This window comes from Schistocerca serialis, chromosome 2 (genome assembly GCF_023864345.2).
Source record: "Schistocerca serialis cubense isolate TAMUIC-IGC-003099 chromosome 2, iqSchSeri2.2, whole genome shotgun sequence".
In the NCBI taxonomy this organism is placed as follows: domain Eukaryota; kingdom Metazoa; phylum Arthropoda; class Insecta; order Orthoptera; family Acrididae; genus Schistocerca; species Schistocerca serialis.
In genome coordinates, this window is record NC_064639.1 from 530,885,943 (window position 1) to 530,906,852 (window position 20,910).

The window sequence follows — 20,910 nt, forward strand, 5'->3', positions numbered from 1 at the left end:
ATGAAAGTACTATATTCCCAAGATAATACTGACAAATTGATGCATAATGTGTCTTAAATGTACATACACTTGGTTTCCCCTGTTGCAACCGTTTGCACTCAGCCCCTTTCTCTTTTGACAGATCCCAATCTAGGAACCGTTATCAGCACAGAATAGTGCCTGACCATAATAGTTACATTTATAAAAGTTTTTCATCAGATGAGAAGATAGTACCCATTTCTGTGACGATCACAGAACTTTTACAATAAAGATAGCAGAAGTATGTACCATAATTAACAATGTATGTAGATTAACACTAGTCAAAATTGTATCTTAGAATACTGTACAGAAGTAGGCTTCTTCATGGTAATGAATAAACTGTCCCATTCTGCATCCTTGAAGGGTTTCCAAGTACATGAATCCAAATTAAATTGATCTAACCTGCTGCATTAAAATATGAAGACAAGACAATGAAATGTTGGATGTATATTACCACAAATCACGCTGTGTCATACAAAAACATATGTCTGGTGATAATTCCATTTCCAATGGTTGCAGGACAAAATCACGCTAACATGCTAGTTGGTACTATTTTCTGGTGGAAAGTTTTATTTCTTCAGGTAAACTGACTAATAAAAGAAAGTGATTATGAAGAGGCACAATTAATAAAATCACAATAGAAGGAAAGTAGTGGTCATAAATATAATGAAATAAAAATGCAATGGTTCTCTTTATTATTTATTAACTACTGTATTCAGAAAATGGGGAATAGGGATACTTTATATTTACTTTTGTCACTTCCATCACAGTTACATGTGTGTTTAGATGAAAGTGGTTTATACCCGATCATGCATCTGAAGGAGTAATATCTGCCTCATTTCATGGGGTTAGACTGTGTTTACCTATTCAGTGATATGTGAAGACAACTCATGAATAACAATAAAGATTAAATATTAATTTAAGTGAACAAAGACATAATGAGAACAATATATAATGTTACAATTATCATCATAATTTGATGTGGAATGTAAGATTGGCACAGAAAAAAACTGATCATTTCTCAATTGAAACTATTACTATTATCAACATTAACAAAAAGTATAATGGGATCAGAGATGTCTTCACAAAAACTGATTTAAAATTCTTTCAAGATATTTTTGATGTAGGTTAAATGTAGGTCAGTCAAAAGTTTGTGAAAATTGTTAAAATGAGTTCCAGTGTGTTTTATGGCAGGAATGCATTATACCTCAGACTGTGGTATGACCCCTCTAATATTAAGAGGAATTTACAAATTTAGTACAATAGTTGTGTGTCATCAAACACAAGTTTCCACTTCCTTAAAATATACTTAAATCTGAGCAATCTGAAACATTTGTTGTATTCATTATGCCGAAAGTGTCTCCTTTTTTCCTATAATTTCTGCCCATGTGCTGTATGCTTTAAAGAATATTTAAAGAAAACTACACACAAATATTTCTATGTACTAATATGAAAAAAAGCAGTTCACTTCCCACTTCATGCCACGAGTGTTCAATGCTGATTCTTTGGCACAATCAGTACAACAAATTAAATGTTCAGTCTATCCATATTTCACATGCAAAATATCTTGAAAGACATATTCTTTGTATAAATAACCATTTTTTAAAAAATAATCACATTTTGGAACTTTGGTGTGATCAATATTCTATCCACTCATTGCAGATATTAACTTCCACAGAGAATAGGTGCATGTGTTATACACATTGCAACACCTAATTGTTATACATGTTATTCAGTAATAAGGAGAAAATCAGGTATGGAATGAGAGTCAACACTCAAACTTCTCACCTATTTTTAATGACATTACGTGAACATCTGAGTAATTTCAAAAAATAAAATATTTCTTTTACTGTCCATTTTCTCCTCATTTCTAAATACTGTAATATAAATTGTATAATCTAACAATAACACAACAAGGTACAATTAATGATTATAGTGATACTTAAATAACAACCATACTAAAAATATCACAAAATGATGGATGAAATCAAAAAATAATGAGTCACTGTCACATCCTATATGAGATCCACTTTTCCCAAAAGTGACCCATGTTTTAAATCTTCTTTGATCTTCAAAAATAGATTCAACTAGATACAGTACACTGGACTCAAAGACAATCAGCCTACAAGACAAGTGAAAGAGTGGGAAACAGGCCTTGATTTCTTATAGTCAAGGGGGGAATTATGCTTTTGCTAGTAATGTTCAAACACAAATACAACTGTCCAAGGTGCAACATAAAGAAATTGTATGATGCCTCATATATAATTATTTACATGTTCATTGTTGTTTTTAGTGCATAAACATACAATTTACATTATGATGGTTTCCTTAGATTCAGTGTTTGTTAGCTGAGCCTGGGATAGTTAAAGTAAATAATGCATGACCTAATCAAGCTGCTTGCAGGGTTGCCAAAAAGCCTGATGAAAGCTAAATCTTTACCAAAATTAAAGAGAAAACTTACTCTCTATATTTTCGGTATGTACAAATTATGGTGTACAGTCCTCCTTTCCCCTCAGTAGGATGTGTTTAACCTAAGCTTGTATCATCTATGCTTGTAACAGTGGACTTCTGAGCCCTAGTGGTGAATGGACATTATAAATTTTTGTATTTCAAACAAAAAGGAATCTTTTCAGAATTAAAGTAAGGCATGCAAGTAAAAGCTATGCATATGTGAAAACTGGCATGATATTAAGTTTGTCTGAATGTGTACTGTGTCCAATCTTATAAATATATGAAATTAATAGATACATTTTTTAGGCTTAATCTTGAGGTGTAAATGAATGATGAGCAAGTTTAACATGACATTGAAAAGATCCCTTCTATTTGAATCCACTGGAAATTGAAGACAGTTACATTATTTTATAATTTCCTTTATACGTGTAACATATATATATTTATATATATTATATATGAGCCAAAATAATTATGATAAAAATTTATATTTTTAATCTATATAATGGTACACAAAGTATGTATATTACATCTGTCACTTTCCAGTGGAACAACATGCACATTAAAATATATCTCTAAATGTACTGAATATACTGATAGCCTAGGAAGTGTAGTTTTGAATAGCTATGAGATCTCTAGAACATTACAATGAATCATTCTCTGTCCTGAAAAGCAGTCTACACACACACGTGAACGAATGCGCGCATGCACTGCATTATACAAGGAATAATCCATATAAAGCTCTGTGTGGAATTCTGATCTACATATACCCACGAGAGCTTTTTCGCAGCCAAACTAAATATTTTATTTGTGGCTGGGTCAGTTATTGGATCTAAGCATACAGAAAGAAAGCTAAAACTACATCTTCACACTCAAGTAATAGGTTACATGCTATGTAAAAATGCAAGGGTATATATTGCTTTAAACAAAGCATGTCCATTCTTGAATGAATACACAAGTACTCTTACCTACATAAATAATTACTGAGGGAATACATTATCTACCTTTATCACATTACATTTTATTTTATTACATTACTAATGTATAACTACAGCATAAACTCTATATGATAAAAAATCTTACAACATCTGTGAATGGAGCCATGGGAATCTAATCTGTGGCACTTTGTTTGTTTAGTGTCTATGTGGAATATGGGAATTTATTTAAAGGTAATTGGTAGCAAGAATGGAAGTGCTTTGTTTCCCAGTAAGCCACAGTGAGGTTTGAATTAAGGAGTAGCAGAACGCTCTCGAGTCCCAGGTGCACGACAACAACTGTCTGAATCTGGGAAATACAACCTGCGGACAACAAGCTAGCAATGCTCAGTTTTCCGTTGTGTCCTTTATCTTATGCATTTGTGACTGGGATTAAAACAAGTGATCAAAGCCATTATTATGGTAACATCTAGAAGCTAGCAAGCAGCGACTCAAGCTAACCCTGCTCTGCCGGAACTGTTCAGTAAAAATGCTGCCTAGACCCTTGACTACAGTCAATTTTGGAAGCTCACTCTTCTAAACCTTGGTATTAAAGGGAAAGACTCACTTCAACAACATGGCCTAAATTTTCATTAGTCACTACTTCTAACTCCGTAATAAAAGCAACAATCATTTCTCAAAAATTGTTCATTATTAACGTTAGTTCGTGTATTCTTGCACATATACATATATATACATAGAACATTCCCTTGTACAACAACACCAGATCTGTGGCCTATACGTTTATAAGATGTGGATGATTTGTGATGAGGATCAGTTTGTAATACTGAAGGCTAGTACAAACAACATAATTAATATAAAAACAAGATGACAGAAGAGTTTCATCCACTAAAGAGAATTTATTATTATCTCAAATACTTCATTATCACATTTCTGTTTCAACAAGGTATGTGACTGTAAAAGATTTTACATATATACAGTAACATCTTGCCCTTTAATACCAAATACCAATTCACTGACATTGGGCAACTTGACTGTTTACCGACAGAATCCAACCAAAACAACACACTATTGAGCCTGCTATGAAGGAAAAATCTTTCGCCCTGATGTAACTCTGATTCTTAAATGCTGTACAGGAACATTTACTTCAGTTTTAAAAAATGTGGCACTTCTTTCATCTGAGAGATATCACGGAGTACAGTAAAGATTTAGTGCAAAGAAGACCTCCAGATTACATACATTCATTCTTGCGAGGCTCTTTGGTCCTGTTTGCACTATGTACAATTTAAGGTAAATATCCAAATATGTTTTTGTCACAGCCTCTAAGGACAGAACACCAGTTAGAGACTGAGTTACAATCACTCATTTGACTAGAACCAATGACTGATTTTTTTTTTTCTTTTCATCTGCACGTATGTCCTGGCAGGATATAACAATTGAGAATAGTACAGACACATGACAAATAAAGCAACACTGTGGCAGTGACTTTAGACAGTCTTTTATATCATATTTTAATGAAAAATTACTTATACAGATCTTACACAAATTATTACAAATAAATATCAAAAGATTTTATAAAGTCAGTATGTTGATGTTTGCATTATTTAGTTTTCCTGCCAAGTCATACAATCAAATACATTGTAATCTAATAAACAATAAAATTATATTTTATCTGTATATTTCATTCAGATTAATTGAAATGTGGTGACTCAGTCTGTAACCTGCCAGTGCTGATAATCCCCGTCTATCTCACTTACACCTTCATTTCTTCTTTTGTTCTCCCACTGATAATAATATATTTATGTCCAACTTTCACACTCAGTGGGAGACTCTCAGGCCTTAAGCTTCCCCACTAGTTACTTCAAGACCTAGGAGCACATTTGTTAAACTACTATTCTATACAGGGAACGATACAAAACAATATTTTCGTTAACCACCCCTTTAGAAGGGAATTATTTATGTAATACAAAAAGAAACTAGGACAGTGAGTATAAAAACCTTCCCTCTCAGTGTATCTTGTGGACTTGAGCGCTCCTACAGAAGGACAGGCCTCTTCCATCGGCTGCCCACTGTGTATCTGCACACTCCACATTCACAATGCCTCGGCAACCTGTCATGTTAGAACTATATAATGCAAAATTAACGTTATGCATCAAGATATTCTTTGTCATTTTATGACTTTATAATTGTTACAATAATTATAATGATATAAACATTGTAATAAACAAGTTGATTTCTTTGATAAGTAAACAAAACACTCTACAAATCATGTAACAAATATCATCATATTAGTGTAAACTAGGAATTAAACGCAAATACTTGTTGAGAAAGTATGCGATTTGATGGAAGGACATTATCGGATGTAGTCGTATGTCCTTGATCCTCCAGTTGCACCATCTCATTAGCCGGGGGCAGTGGAATAGGGATGTGATAATATTTACACAGTGGGCGAACACATTTCCCCTTCACTGCATCCCGGCAAACAGTAACTTTCATGTCCACAACCTCCACGTGACCTGCAACAAAAATTTCATAATGACAAAACTCTACAGCTAGTTACAAATGAAGCAGGGCAGAGAGACATTCACATTTTCTGTAACTGTTTGGGAGTAATGTGTGCTTGTCGTGCTGTTACACATTACCAACAAATGAAAATTTTGTACATCATGCTACACAGACTAAATATGAGGAGTTAAAGATGGTGCCTAGGATTCAACTGTAGCTATTCCCTCACACAGTTTTGATAAAGTGCATTTACAATAAGAGAGAAATGGAATCCCAACATTACTGTCAAATTATTTTCTTCGCCATGACAGCTGCATGTACAGCCAACAAATTTCATCAACTCAAGTCATTTTGGCACTACAGAGATAATGACTACAGTAAATGTTTGCACAAATCCTGCTTTCTACAATTAGAGAAAAATCACAAAAGCAGCAATAAGCCAAGAAAATCAACTGGTCCAAAATGTAAGTATGGTGTTAACATGGTAATGGTTCTTAATCAAATTCCCTTGAACCATTATTTACTTGATACAATGGAGGGGAGCCATTAACAGTTTGAATGCAAGTGCAACAAATGTAAAGGTAGATAAAAATTTGCTGTTCAAAAATGATGCCAACAAATTCTCATGTAGGTTTGGTCTCCAGAAGGTTCAGACAGCAAAGGTCTATGATAGGTGCCAATCAAAGATATTTTATATCATGCCCTCAAGTAAACAGGGCTGTGGCTCTATTGCATTTAGAGTTCCTCTGCTGTAGACACCATAACAGTAATATAATAGAGCAGTGAAATCAGAAAGCTTTATGAAGGTGGTATGTATTTGAGGTGACCAATCACAGCTTATCACCTAACAAAGGGGGAAGAGTATTTGTAACAGGCACTTTAAGATGCTAACTGGACTGCTCACAAATCGAGACCTGCTCCTCAAACTGACAGCCACCATCTTTCAATTTGACATGACGCTGGAACCCATTATTGTCCATAAAACATGCATAAATAGATGTGTGTGTGTGTGTGTGTTGGGGGGGGGGGGGGCACTGAGAGCCAATTACAGGGTGAACATCTTCAACAGGAAACAATTTTCCAAAGCATGGTCTCACAACCAGAATTTTATAGATCATGTCTGGAATTCTTTTCAGAAGAATTTTGGTGCTCACAGTACTCCTACCTCGGTCCTTGCTGAACTGGGTACCACTTTTCAAGGAGAATAGCTTTCACTTCCTGTAGACCTCATAGGCACCATTCAGTTACACCATCATTTACTAGTTTATGTACTGTGTTGATGCCCATATGGAAATTAGTTGTGCTATATCAAACTGAGACAACCAGCTCTTTATTCCTAATATGTTCTAGGCTCAAATATAAAATCTTTCCCTTGAACTATTTCGTTTAAGCCATACCACATGTTCTAAACTTTCAATCAAGTTCATTCTATTTGATATGCAATCTATGAGACACAGTGACCTTTTTGAGTTATTTTTTGCTCTGGAAAGCAGTATAGTACCGTGTATGGTAAGTGGTCTCTTTCTTATAATGAAGCACATGTGATATGTGTGTTTCAGTTTCACAATAATGCAAAAACTTCTTCTACCTTGGTTATTTCCAAATATAGATAATACACTGTTTAGCACATTGGGATGCGATGGTACTGAAATACAAAACAGAAGTATACACCAACAATCCACTGATAAGTATGATTATTGTAGCCATTTGGCAGAAAGGTTAAACATATCAGTGAACAAGAATAATATTGGAACAGATGCAAACAAACATATCTCTCAGCTGTAGGATTCTGAAACACCTGTTTGTGATCACTGAAATTTTGTGGCCATTTTGGATGCATTTCAACAAGCAACATTCATAGTTGGACAATCAGGAATCATAAACCTAACATTCTAAATACATATACATAGTTGAGCCAAAAAATAACAGTGGGTGGAGAGGTTCTGGAGACAGGATCTCCATCTAGGTGGCTCTACTTATTCACTGATTTAAGTCAGTTGGCCAAATGGTCTCCATGCAGACATGTCAATAAGGTCAGAGAGCTTGTTTTCAACAATGCTGTTTCACGTGTTCAGTGATTTTTCAGTGGCAGATGTGACAGAACAAACAGTTAACATAAGGTGTTAATCAAAAGTTGATACAGGTGATGAGACATAGTGTTCTGTTTAGGCCCTTGAAACAAAATGACATTTAAGCCAATAGAAGCCATCTTAATTTTCATGACTGAAGTGAACACTCTAGCATGAAGTTGATCCACAAAGATATAAAAGTTAAATCATCAGCACTTTATTCAAGTACTAAAATGGCTGTATGAGGCTCCTCTAAAGAAACTGCCTATATTGTGGTCAAAGGTTTTACTTCATCACTGTAACCATGGTGATGATCACTCATCACTGAGTTTCAAACAGTTTATACTAGGTATGGGTGCAAGTGATTCATTTTATTAAAAAAAAAGTAACTAAAAGGGAAGTATCGAGGACAAAGAAGAAGTGAAACAAAAACTAGCTAATACATAAGACAGCATTTACAAGAACATTGACCCAACTGAAACTTCTACACATACAATATTTGGTCAACAGACCCAAAACAGTTTGGCATCAGAATGCATAGTTAAACCCATCTATCAGCAAAAAAGAAATTCTTGCTATTTTTGTGTCCCCCTCTACACTTCCTCAATGGTAATAAAAGAAGGCAATTCAATTAAACACAAATGCAATCATGTTTGAAAATAGAGGTCAGATCTGCAGCTGTATGTGTTACTCCTCCAAATCATTAGCTTTTCATATACATTTTAATCAATTTGCATTAAGTCACATAGAAATTCTGATGTTTGAGGGAGAATAAGGAGAAACAATGAAAGAAAAGTAGTGTTTAGATGGCTCTGGTTGTCTTTCAAGTTGGTTGACATCATTTATGTATTATTTCCTGACTCTTTAACCTAAATTTGTCAAATAACTGTTTGTATATCATTCTGGCACTCAGTTATTGGCAAAAATATGCATCTAAAATAAAACGTTGTATTCCATGCTTGAAGTGAAAGTAATTCATTAGTCTTCTTCGCTAAATTCAGTCAGATGTGCATAACATAATGAGCATTTATGGTTTGTCTTTATTCATTCATCACTTTTCTTTTTAGTATTATGGTTCCCAGTTTTTAGAAACTCGTAAAGTTATTTGCCCTTGTCCTGAATTTCTGTCTGTTTTATTGATCGAGTCCTTTCTCTTTTTTAAAAAAAACTAAAATACTGAAAAGATTTGCAGTTCTAATCTTTCAGGTACTCAACTAAAATGGCTTTAATTCTCCAGTTTGCATTTGAGAGTTCTAGGATTTTTCTACAGAGATCTTCATTGTTTCCTCATATGTAGTTGCCACTTCACATTATTTTTTGCCACACAATTTTTGAAGAGTTTTCTTTTTATCCTTGCTCTGACTTTTATTTTTAATGTTTTGAGTGTTGCAGTGTACCTTGCTATGTTGAGTGCTTGTGATTTTACTACTACATAATGATTTCTGATCTTTAGCTATGGAGATGATTTTTGATTCTGGGTATTCTTGAAGAGTTGTTACAACTTTGTTTTCTTTTTCGGTGTCTCCATCTGTAGTTAAGTCTGTTAGATGAGGTACTACAGATTCACAAAAGTAATTATAGACATGCTCATGACCAAAGTATTTCAATTATTCTTCCGTTAATAACATTACTCTCTTCAAGATATGCTGTTTTGTACATGGCATGTCAGTGTACTAAAATTCTCTCATAATCTATGAAGTGAAATAATGTAGAATCTCTCAGAAAAGATATTTCAAAATATTGTGTGGTCTATATACAATGGATAAGAAAGTCAGACACCACTTTGTTTAAGGGACTATGCAGGCGTCTGGCAGAAGTTATTTAGAGAAAAAGTACATCTGGATGGGAAAGTGGTGACAAAAACTGCGTTACTAAGATATTGATTGCCTTCTAGTGTCAATTTGCTCTGCCATTTGTTTCAGTGGTGCTCTTTAATATTTGGCGAATCTGAGGATGATTACTTTTGTTATGTATCTTGCCATGAGTTGTGTATGTACCTATCGTATTGGACACTGAACTGCACACATTTCTCTGCCAGTCTTCCCACAAACTAGTTCCAGCGAAAAGGTATCTTTCAATCACTTAATACTCCAAGTGTTCAAGAATCAAAGTATGCATAAACATGTGGGAAAAATCATTAATTTTTTTGATTGTGTTGAAAGTTAATGTTCAATGTGCTTTGAGGTAAAATCCAACAGTTGAAGTTCCAGCCAATAATTGAAATCTATTTTCTATGATAAGGTGATATTATCAATATAAGTCAATCTTTTCATGCACTCACTGTAACATTAATGACAATTTGATGCTATAGAGAGAAGTATACTTTTGAAATTTATGTGCATCTGGCATAAGTCTGCTTGAATATTTTAATAGCAATAGTGAGTTGTCATTTAATCATGACAGGACATGTTTACATTTCACAAGCAGACAGATATGATTGTTATGTACGGTCATGCAAATGATAATTCGAATGAAATTGCAAGGCTCTAGAAAATGAATTCCAGAGAGAAGACAGCCAAACCAATGAGTCCTTGCTGTTGTTTATTTCTATATCAGTAAGATGGGATCCATAGTACCGCAAATTGTGGATCAAGGTAGACCAAGTTTTGATCATATGTCTGACTGGGAAGACTGCATTCTGCAAGCTATCAAAGGAGATCTACATGTCAGCACATGACACATGGTCATAAAATGTGATATGGCTAGTACCATCACATGAAGGAAATATCATGTGCAGTTCATGTAACTGCATCGTGTTCAGTGAGTGCAGAGACTTTCAATTGCCAATCACTAACCACAGGAGAACTTTTGTAGATGGTTTATTGCTTTATCTGTTGAACCATTGCTAATGTCTTCAGTCTTATTTGCATATGAGACAACATTTTGAATAGCATATTTTTCCAACAAACATTTGTGGGTGAATAAAAATCCTCGTGATTCAATTCAAGTTAGATGCCAGCAGCAGTTGAAGATCAAAGGAAAGGGCTGGAATTTAGAGGATTGTCAGGTCTATGTGTTATCCCAGAATGTTTTAAAAGTGATTTCTATAAAGACTTTATTTACAACATATGAGAGGCTTGCTGCAGGATGTGCCCAGCAGATAAGAGGAAACACAGTTTATATGTTACAGTGCTCTGACACATTTCAGCTGCATTGTTTGGAATGCACTGAATGATACTTGCCATGAGAGATTTAGACTTAGAGGAGAACCAATTCAATGACTTGCATGTTTCTATAACCTCAAATCTTTCAATAGTTATCTGTGGAGCAACTTAACAACTGGTTTAAGCAGCAAACATTCCTAATGTAAGGAAACTTCACCAACATACCGTGTAAGCATTAAATATCATTATGATGAAGCCATGTGGATGTGTAGAGTGATTCAGTGTGTAATAAATGACTCTAAATATGAATCAATTAGTCTTTCATTAACCAAATAAATAAATAGATAACATTAAAACACTACTCACCAATCGGCGTATCCTTTAAATTATTTTATTTGCTAGAGATATGGTCATTCTTTGTCAGTCATAAAAAAGTCTGACAGATGTGTCAATAAAATAAGCAATTTAAACACAGACGTAACCTCTTATTATCACCCCAAGTTGAGACTCATTATGAATGTTACATGACTGGCCAAATATCTGGCAGATCAGACCACCACATTGTTGTAGTCTTGAGTCCAAAGAATGGTGTTGGTTGGCTCATTCAGTGGAAGGGGACCAAACAGCGAGGTCATCAGTCCCATCAGATTAGGAAAGGATGGAGAACGATGTTGGCCGTGCCCTTTCATAGGAACCATCCTGGCATTTACTTGAAGCGATTTAGGGAAATCATGTAAAATCTAAATCAGGATGGCTGGAAGCAGGTTTGATCCATCGTTCTCCCAAATGTGAGTCCAGTGTGCTAACCACTGTACCACCTCACTTTGTAAGAATGGTATTATGAAACTCTCCACACTAATCTATCCTCTGCAAGCCTGTTCGTCTCTACATAACTATTGCAGCCTACATACATTCGAATCTGCTTACTGCATTCCAATCTTGATCTCTCTCAACCTCCTCACCTTTTCCATAAATCCCTCCATTACTAAACTGACAATACCTTGTTTCTTCTAAATGTGTCCTAAAAAAATCTTTTTTCAGTAAGATAGTGCTGCAAATTTATTTGTCCCCAACTTGATTCAGTAACTCCTCATTAGTTATTCAGTCTACTCACCTAAGCTACAGCATTCATATGTAGCAACACATTTCCAAAGATTCTATTCTCTTCTTGTCTAAACTGTTTATTGTCCATGTTTCAGTTCTGCATAAAGCTATAATTTAACCACATATCTTTAGGATAGACTTTCTAATAATTTAAATTTTATATGTTAATAAATATTTCTTTTTTAAGAAATGTTTTTCTTGCTATTCCCAGTCTGTGTACTACATCACCTGTACTTTGGCATCTGTAATTTGGCAATCATGTTATTTTGCTTCCCAAATTGTAAAATCATCTTATATTTTTACTTTCTCGTTTCAAAATCTAATTGCCTCAAAATTGCCTGATTTAATTTGACTACATTCCATTGCCTTGTTTGATTCTTTTTGATGTTCATCCATAATCTCTTTTCAGGGCTACCCATTCCATTCAGCTGCTCCTCCAAGAACTTTGCTGTCTCTGACAGAATTAGAATGTCATCAAAAACCTCAAAGTTTTACTTACAAAATTAGGAAAAAAATAGATTGCTACTCACTGCAAAGATGACCCATTGAGCTGCAGGCAGACACAATGAAAAAATTATAGATGCCAGCCAAAGCCTTCTTCAGCAAAGACAACACACACACATTCACACAGGCAAGCAAACCTCAAGCACATATAACCACTACCCTTGACAACTCAGTAGGTCATCTTTATGATTAGTAGCAATCTATCCTGTTGCTGATACTCCAACCTGGAGTTTCCATTGTTCAGAGTTTTTATTTCTTCTCCCTGAACAATAAATCCCTCTCCAAATTTCTCCCTGGTTTCCTTTACTGCTTGCTCAATGGACAGATTGACTAACATTAGAAAAAAGCTACAAGGACATGATATGTAAGGGATACAGTAGTTGAGACAGGAATGAGACTGTCTTCCACACTGTTTCATTCACTTCTCAACTACTGCTTTGCTTCCCTGTCCTTCAGTTCTGCTAACTGCAATCTAGTTTCTGTACAGGCAGTAAATAACATTTCTCTCTCTTTATTTTATCGCTTCTACCTTCAGAATTTCAAATAATGTATTCCAGTCAACATTGTCAAAAGCTTTCTTTAAATCTACAAATGTGATGAATGTAGATTTGGTGTGTTCTTAAATTTCTGTGGAACCCAAACTGATCTTCCCCAAGGTTAGCTTCTACCAGCTTTTCTATTCTGTAAATAATTCATGGCAGTATTTTGCAACAATGACTTATTAAACTGATAGTTTTGTAATATTCACACCTGTCACCCCCTACCTTTTTTTGGAACAGGAATTATTATGTTACTGTTGAAGTCTGAAGGTATTTTGCTTGTATTGCACACTAGGTGGAGTAATTCTTTTGTGGCTGGCTCTCCCAAGAATATCAATAATTCAGATGGAATGTCGTTTATTACCGAGACCTTGTTTTGTCTTAAATCATTTATAGCTCTGTCAAATTCTTTTCGCAGTATCATGTCCCCATTTTTTCTTCTTCTAGTTTCTCTTTCTTTTCTATGAAACTGTCTTCATTTCCCTTGCATAGCCCATCTATATAATCCATCAACCTTTAAGCTTTCCCCTCTTTTCTTACTAGTGGCTTGCCATTTGAGCTCTTTAATTTTTTCTTGTAGGTGCCATATCTTTTCACTTGTCATACATGCTTAAGCAACTTCGTAACATGCATACCCATTTTGAACTTTCTATCAGTCTCATTTTTTAATGCCTGTATTCACTTTTGCACACTTCATCTGCTGCATTTTAACATTTTTTCCACCTTTCATCACTTAAATTCAGTATCTTGTGTGGCATCCAAGGATTATTTCCAGGTCTTTTCATTTTGCCTATTTGATCCTCTGCTCCTGAACTAGTTCATCTCTTGAAGTAGCCCATTAATTTTCTGCAGTATCCCTTTCCCCTGTTTCAGTCTTTCATTGCCTAATGTTCACTTAGAAACTCTCAACAACTTCTGTTTCTTTCCGCGAATCCAGATCCCATCTTTCTAAAATTTATTCAGTTCTAATAAGTATCTACAATGGACATTGTACAGGATTTAAGTATAAAATTTTACTTGTGTACCCTACAAATGGAGGCAAAATTATAAATATGCTCCTCACAAAGACAGCCAAATGTGTGCATAGGCTTACTGTATTCAGGGAAAATACACACAAAGTTGGAGACAGCATCAAGTTGAGTTATTAAATTAAATATTTGATTTTTAACTATTGCAGTACTCAAGTTTTAGCACTGACCATGTCCAAATGGTGTCTTGAACTTCCTGGGCTCCAGTTTCAGTGGGATCTGGTCATTAAACACACTTACTGCTTTAAATGTTGTAGGAAAGCTCTGGTATAATGTAAATACTTTTGAAGTAAAGGAGACCACTCACTGAAATCAGAATCATTGAGACACACACATTTGCATGTGCCCATCGATGACTCAGCACTTATTGCTTTAGCAATACAAGGCTATACATTCAATGTTAAGTGTCAAGAGTCAAGTAGAGGAATGAGGGATTCAAGTTACTTCAATAAACTGAGATATTCAGGTAATAAATTACACAATGGAAAAGGAATTATGTTAAAAGAAATAGGAAAATATTAAAACAGTAACAATCTACATTATAGCAGAAATGGTGGATTACATGTCAATGAATGTTTCAAGGCATCAATCAGTTTCACTAACAAGAAATGATGTCCACCAGTTAAAGTACATGGAGTAAATTTGGAAAAAGAAAACAGTAAAAGCAGACAACTGAAATAAGACTGTCAAACTCTGTAAAAGTACTTCAAGGTGCATATGGGTACTCACTGGTACTGAAGAGAATAAATCTGTTACATTCATTTAGCTGTGATAAGCTTCCAGAAAAGTATCTGTAGAACTAGGGCACCATTTTATGCACTGAGAGATAAAGCTTGCATCACTTATACCTTAAATGGAAACATCAGTTTTATCCGCTGCTCTCCAATTTCTTTTGCTAGTGAGACCTTTGACTCCATATGAGAGAATGAATACTGTGGCATTCGCACATCCAGATTTGATCACCACCTACTCTTTATTTCTGAAGTCACAGAATTAGTACTCATAAAAAGTGGTCTGGAATAGTGTAAACCCATCAACTTGAATACTGACTCACATAAAATATTTAATAATAACAAATCTTATTCCCAGATTCAGTTTCTTCTTTATGGGTATTATAGACTACTTGACTATATGTTCCTTAATTTACAGCTGTTGATCATCATCATCATACTGTACAGTTCCCAGCTGCTTACCAAATCTGTTTGGCAAATAGGCCTCTACATCATCTTCTGTCTTCCCTCCAACTCTGTGCCTCCACTTTCATCCAGTCTTTTCCTTTCTTTCATGCACAGTCCTTCACTCCTTTCAGCCACTTGGCTCTTGGCTTTCTTCCTGGTCTTTACCCTTCTCTTTCATCTTGTATATCTTTCTGAGTATCCTCTCCTCCTCCATTCATTTGACATGTCCATACCATCTAACTCTTGATTCCTCTGTCCTATCCTGTAATGGTTCTCCTTTAATTCCCTGATTCTCTCAGTCCTTAACCTGTTTGTCTTAGACACTTCAATACTGTTTCTCAAGAATTTCATATGACTAGCTTGTATTTCACTTCTCTCTCTTATATGAGGGAAACATTCCACACGGGAAAAATACAACTAAAAACAAAGATGATGTGACTTACCAAATGAAAGCGCTGGCATGTCGATAGACACACAAACAAACACAAACATAACACACAAAATTCAAGCTTTCGCAACAAACTGTTGCCTCATCAGGAAAGAGGGAAGGAGAGGGAAAGACGAAAGGATGTGGGTTTTAAGGGAGAGGGTAAGGAGTCATTCCAATCCCGGGAGCGGAAAGACTTACCTTAGGGGGAAAAAAGGATGGGTATACACTCGCACACACACACATATCCATCCACACATACACAGACACAAGCAGACATCATGTCTGCTTGTGTCTGTATATGTGTGGATGGATATGTGTGTGTGTGTGTGTGTGTGTGTGTGTGTGTGTATGTGTGTGTGTGTGTGTGTGTGTGTGTGCGAGTGTATACCCGTCCTTTTTTCCCCCTAAGGTAAGTCTATCCGCTCCCGGGGTTGGAATGACTCCTTACCCTCTCCCTTAAAACCCACATCCTTTCGTCTTTCCCTCTCCTTCCCTCTTTCCTGATGAGGCAACAGTCTGTTGCGAAAGCTTGAATTTTGTGTGTATGTTTGTGTTTGTTTGTGTGTCTATCGACGTATATATATATATATATATATATATATATATATATATATATATATATATATATCCACACCGGCTGTTCAGAGCATCCTCCTACAGCTTCACTTTCTCGAACGCCTAGAATCCTTACCCAATCTGTTACCCCGAAACCATCCTTGTAACCATTGATGCCACTTCCTTACCTGCGATGGAGCACTTCCTTTCACGCCGATCACCTGCCACTCTACCTAAAACCTCTTTCCTCATTACCTTAGCCAGCTTCATCCTGACCTACAACTTCTTCTCTTTTGAAGGCCAGACATACCAACAATTAAAGGGAACTGCCATGGGTACCAGGATGGCCCCTTCGTACGCCAACCTATTCATGGGTCGCTTAGAGGAAGCCTTCTTGGTTATCCAGGCCTGCCAACCCAAAGTTTGGTACAGATTTATTGATGACATATTCATGATCTGGACTCACAGTGAAGAAGAACTCCAGAATTTCCTCTCCAACCTCAACTCCTTTGGTTCCATCAGATTCACCTGGTCCTACTCCAAATCCCATGCCACTTTCCTTGACGTTGACCTCCACCTGTCCAATGGCCAGCTTCACACGTCCGTCCACATCAAACCCACCAACAAGCAACAGTACCTCCATTATGACAGCTGCCACCCATTCCACATCAAACGGTCCCTTCCCTACAGCCTAGGTCTTCATGGCAAATGAATCTGCTCCAGTCCGGAATCCCTGAACCATTACACCAACAACCTGACAACAGCTTTCGCATCCCGCAACTACCCTCCCGACCTGGTACAGAAACAAATAACCAGAGCCACTTCCTCATCCTCTCAAACCCAGAACCTCCTACAGAAGAACCACAAAAGTGCCCCACTTGTGACAGGATACTTTCCGGGACTGGATCAGACTCTGAATGTGGCTCTCCAGCAGGGATACGACTTCCTCAAATCCTGCCCTGAAATGAGATCCATCCTTCATGAAATCCTCCCCATTCCACCAAGAGTGTCCTTCCGCCGTCCACCTAACCTTCGTAACCTCTTAGTTCATCCCTATGAAATCCCCAAACCACCTTCCCTACCCTCTGGCTCCTACCCTTGTAACCGCCCCCGGTGTAAAACCTGTCCCATGCACCCTCCCACCACCACCTACTCCACTCCTGTAACCCGGGAGGTGTATACGATCAAAGGCAGAGCCACGTGTGAAAGCACCCACGTGATTTACCAACTGACCTGCCTACACTGTGACGCATTCTATGTAGGAATGACCAGCAACAAACTGTCCATTCACATGAATGGACAGAGGCAGACAGTGTTTGTTGGTAATGAGGATCACCCTGTAGCTAAACATGCCTTGGTGCACGGCCAGCACATCCTGGCACAGTGTCACACCGTCCGGATTATCTGGATACTTCCCACTAACACCAACCTATCCGAACTCCAGAGATGGGAACTTGCTCTTCAATATATCCTCTCTTCCCGTTATCCACCAGGCTTCAATCTCTGCTAATTTCAAGTTGCCGCCACTCATACCTCACCTGTCATTCAACAACATCTTTGCCTCTGTACTTCTGCCTCGACTGACATCTCTGCCCAAACTCTTTGCCTTTGAATATGTCTGCTTGTGTCTGTATATGTGCGGATGGATATGTGTGTGTGTGCGAGTGTATACCCGTCCTTTTTTCCCCCTAAGGTATGTCTTTCCGCTCCCGGGATTGAAATGACTCCTTACCCTCTCCCTTAAAACCCACATCCTTTCGTCTTTCCCTCTCCTTCCCTCTTTCCTGACGAAGCAACCGTTGGTTGTGAAAGCTAGAATTTTGTGTGTATGTTTGTGTGTCTTTCGACCTGCCAGCGCTTTCGTTCGGTAAGTCACATCATCTTTGTTTTTTGATAAATTTTTCCCACGTGGAATGTTTCCCACTATTATATATATATATATATAAACAAAGCTGTAGTGACTAACCAAATGAAAGTGCTGGCAGGTCGACAGACACACAAACAAACACATCTCTGCCGAAACTCTTTGGCTTTACAAATGTCTGCTTGTGTCTGTGTATGTGCGGTTGGATATGGGTGTGTGTGTGTGAGTGTATACCTGACCTTTCTTCCCCCTAAGGTAAGTCTTTCCACTCCCGGGATTGGAATGACTCCTTACCCTCTCCCTTAAAACCCACATCCTTTCATCTTTCCCTCTCCTTCCCCCTTTCCTGATGAAGCAACCATTGGTTGCGAAAGCTAGAATTTTGTGTGTATGTTTGTGTTTGTTTGTGTGTCTATCGACCTGCCAGCGCTTTTGTTTGGTAAGTCACATCATCTTTGTTTTTAGATATATTTTTCCCACGTGAAATGTTTCCCTCTATTATATCCATATTATACACTTTATTAGAGAAGAGGGGGGAGGGGAGGCATCTTGTGACTACAGTATCAATGGATCAAAACTGAAATCAGACAATTATTACAAGTGTACGAATATAAAATAGAATGACCACATAAGCTCATTCATAAGTAAATGTAGTGGCAGGCTTTGATTCAGTGGTAGGAATCAGTCTACAAAGGAGACTGATTACAAAACATTCATATGACTTATCCTAGAAAACAGATCAAGTGGGTGGGGCCTGTACCAAATAGGACTATCGAGGGGTGTTTAATGTGTATAAAGGAGGGCATCACATACAATCACAGGTTTATGTGAGCCACAAAAGTGCATCATGGAGATACTAAAGACTTGAAATGACAGATGCTTGAAGATAGATATCCTACCCTCAAAAGTCTACTTAAAAAGTTTCAGGAAACAGCATAAAATGAGAAATCTGAATATGTAGTACAACCTCCTACTGATCTCAGAGGGAATGCAAAAAGAAAAGTAAATCCAGAAAAAAGCTGCAGAAAGAACTGTCAGAAAATAACAAAATACTCATATGTGCTGACAGCCATGGAAAAGGAGTCTTGGAGTTATTACATAAATATTTGGATCGGTGTATGATTCATCCTGATGCTCTGGATTGTGTTGTGGATGATATTGTACAGTAGTCTAGGGGATTGAGTTAAAAAGACTGTGATCCTTATTGGTAGTGCCACGTAATTTTACTGAAATGTATAGGAAATTGGCAGCAGGGCATTTTACAAAGGCTTTCCACAACTTGTACTATAAATATCTAATTATTCTTGATGTACTTAAGTGACATGACTTCCCTATTTGGTTCTGGGGCAATGATGAAATAATAAAATTTAGTAATGACCTCTGAAAAATACCTGGTACATAAAAAGTATGGGGTTTAAAAATCTAAGTAATCAGTACAAAGATCTTGGAAGTCACTGCTTCACATCTATCTTATGGGTAAGATGTATATAACTGCGTAAAAAGAACACTGGGGAACAAAACGTTTGCTTGGTTGTAGCATGAAATATAAGGAACAGTCCAACCACAAAAGCTGTCAAAAGGAACCTGCTCACTATGTAGTTAGTTCACATTTAACACAAAGACAATAATTAGAACAGGCACATACAACATATATATTAATATTAATTATATTAATATTTAATTAACTACTAATTATATTCCTATTAAGTATATTACTATTAACATACAGTCAATAACAAATAAGCTCTTAGAACTCCCATACTGGCTGGAACATTTAAATTGTAATGGATCTTTGGTGAAATAACATTGGAAGTCAGAAACTAAGCTATGAAACTATAAATGTATATTGGCTCTGTATGGAAATAAATTCTGCAGCTGTGGCTATACTGTTTCCAAGACTAAAATAGTAGCTTTCTATCTCTCCTTGAGAATAAAAACTGCAGAGAGCTATTTACCTGACACATTAAGATCACTAAAATTTTACAGTATAAATGACAAGTATATGAGGCTGACTCTATAGCTTCATTGATGTATAGGGATTCGTCCTAGGCATTCCTCTTTAAAAAATTAGGAATTCTGACACCAATGTTTCAACATATAGACTTACTGATGTGTTTTATTTTAAAGACTTAGTTCCCATACATATCACACAACTCGTATTGCAATCACAATACAAGGAAAAAACTTGGCCTTACATTCTGTACTATAAATCCTTAGTATTTTAAAAAAGAAGTGCATTACACAAGTACAAAAGTTCTCTCTCCTTAAAGCAAACCTGCTGCCAGTGAACCTACAAAATTTAAACAGCAACTTAAAAAGAGCCTAACAGAAAAATTATTCTATACTGTAGATGATTATTTATGTCAACTCTAACAATTTCTTTAATTGGTTATAATCTGCAGTTCTGTTCCACTTGCGGTAACTTAATTCTCAGGAACTTTGTTTTGTGATAAAAGTGGGTTAAGTAATATTTGTGCTTGTAACATTCTACATTTTAATACATATGTAGTTGATTGGTTATCAGAATCCTTTAGCTATCAGTAAATATCTGTACACATTGACTAGTCAATGTTTTGCAGATTCTGTAAATATCAATTAATCAGGTTCATTTGCAAAAATATTTCAC

At 36.3% G+C, this 20,910-nt stretch overlaps 1 protein-coding gene across 1 annotated transcript in view; it reads right to left on the reverse strand.

Moving 5' to 3' along the window:
• Nucleotides 1-704: 704 nt before the first annotated feature.
• LOC126457505 (protein muscleblind-like) overlaps nucleotides 705-20,910 on the reverse strand; it is a 611,133-nt gene continuing 590,927 nt past the window's right edge. Inside the window, exon 12 of the mRNA XM_050093840.1 lies at nucleotides 705-5,920. Coding sequence (XP_049949797.1) covers nucleotides 5,703-5,920 — 218 coding nt within the window. The 3' untranslated portion in view covers nucleotides 705-5,702. The remainder of the gene's footprint in view (nucleotides 5,921-20,910) is intronic.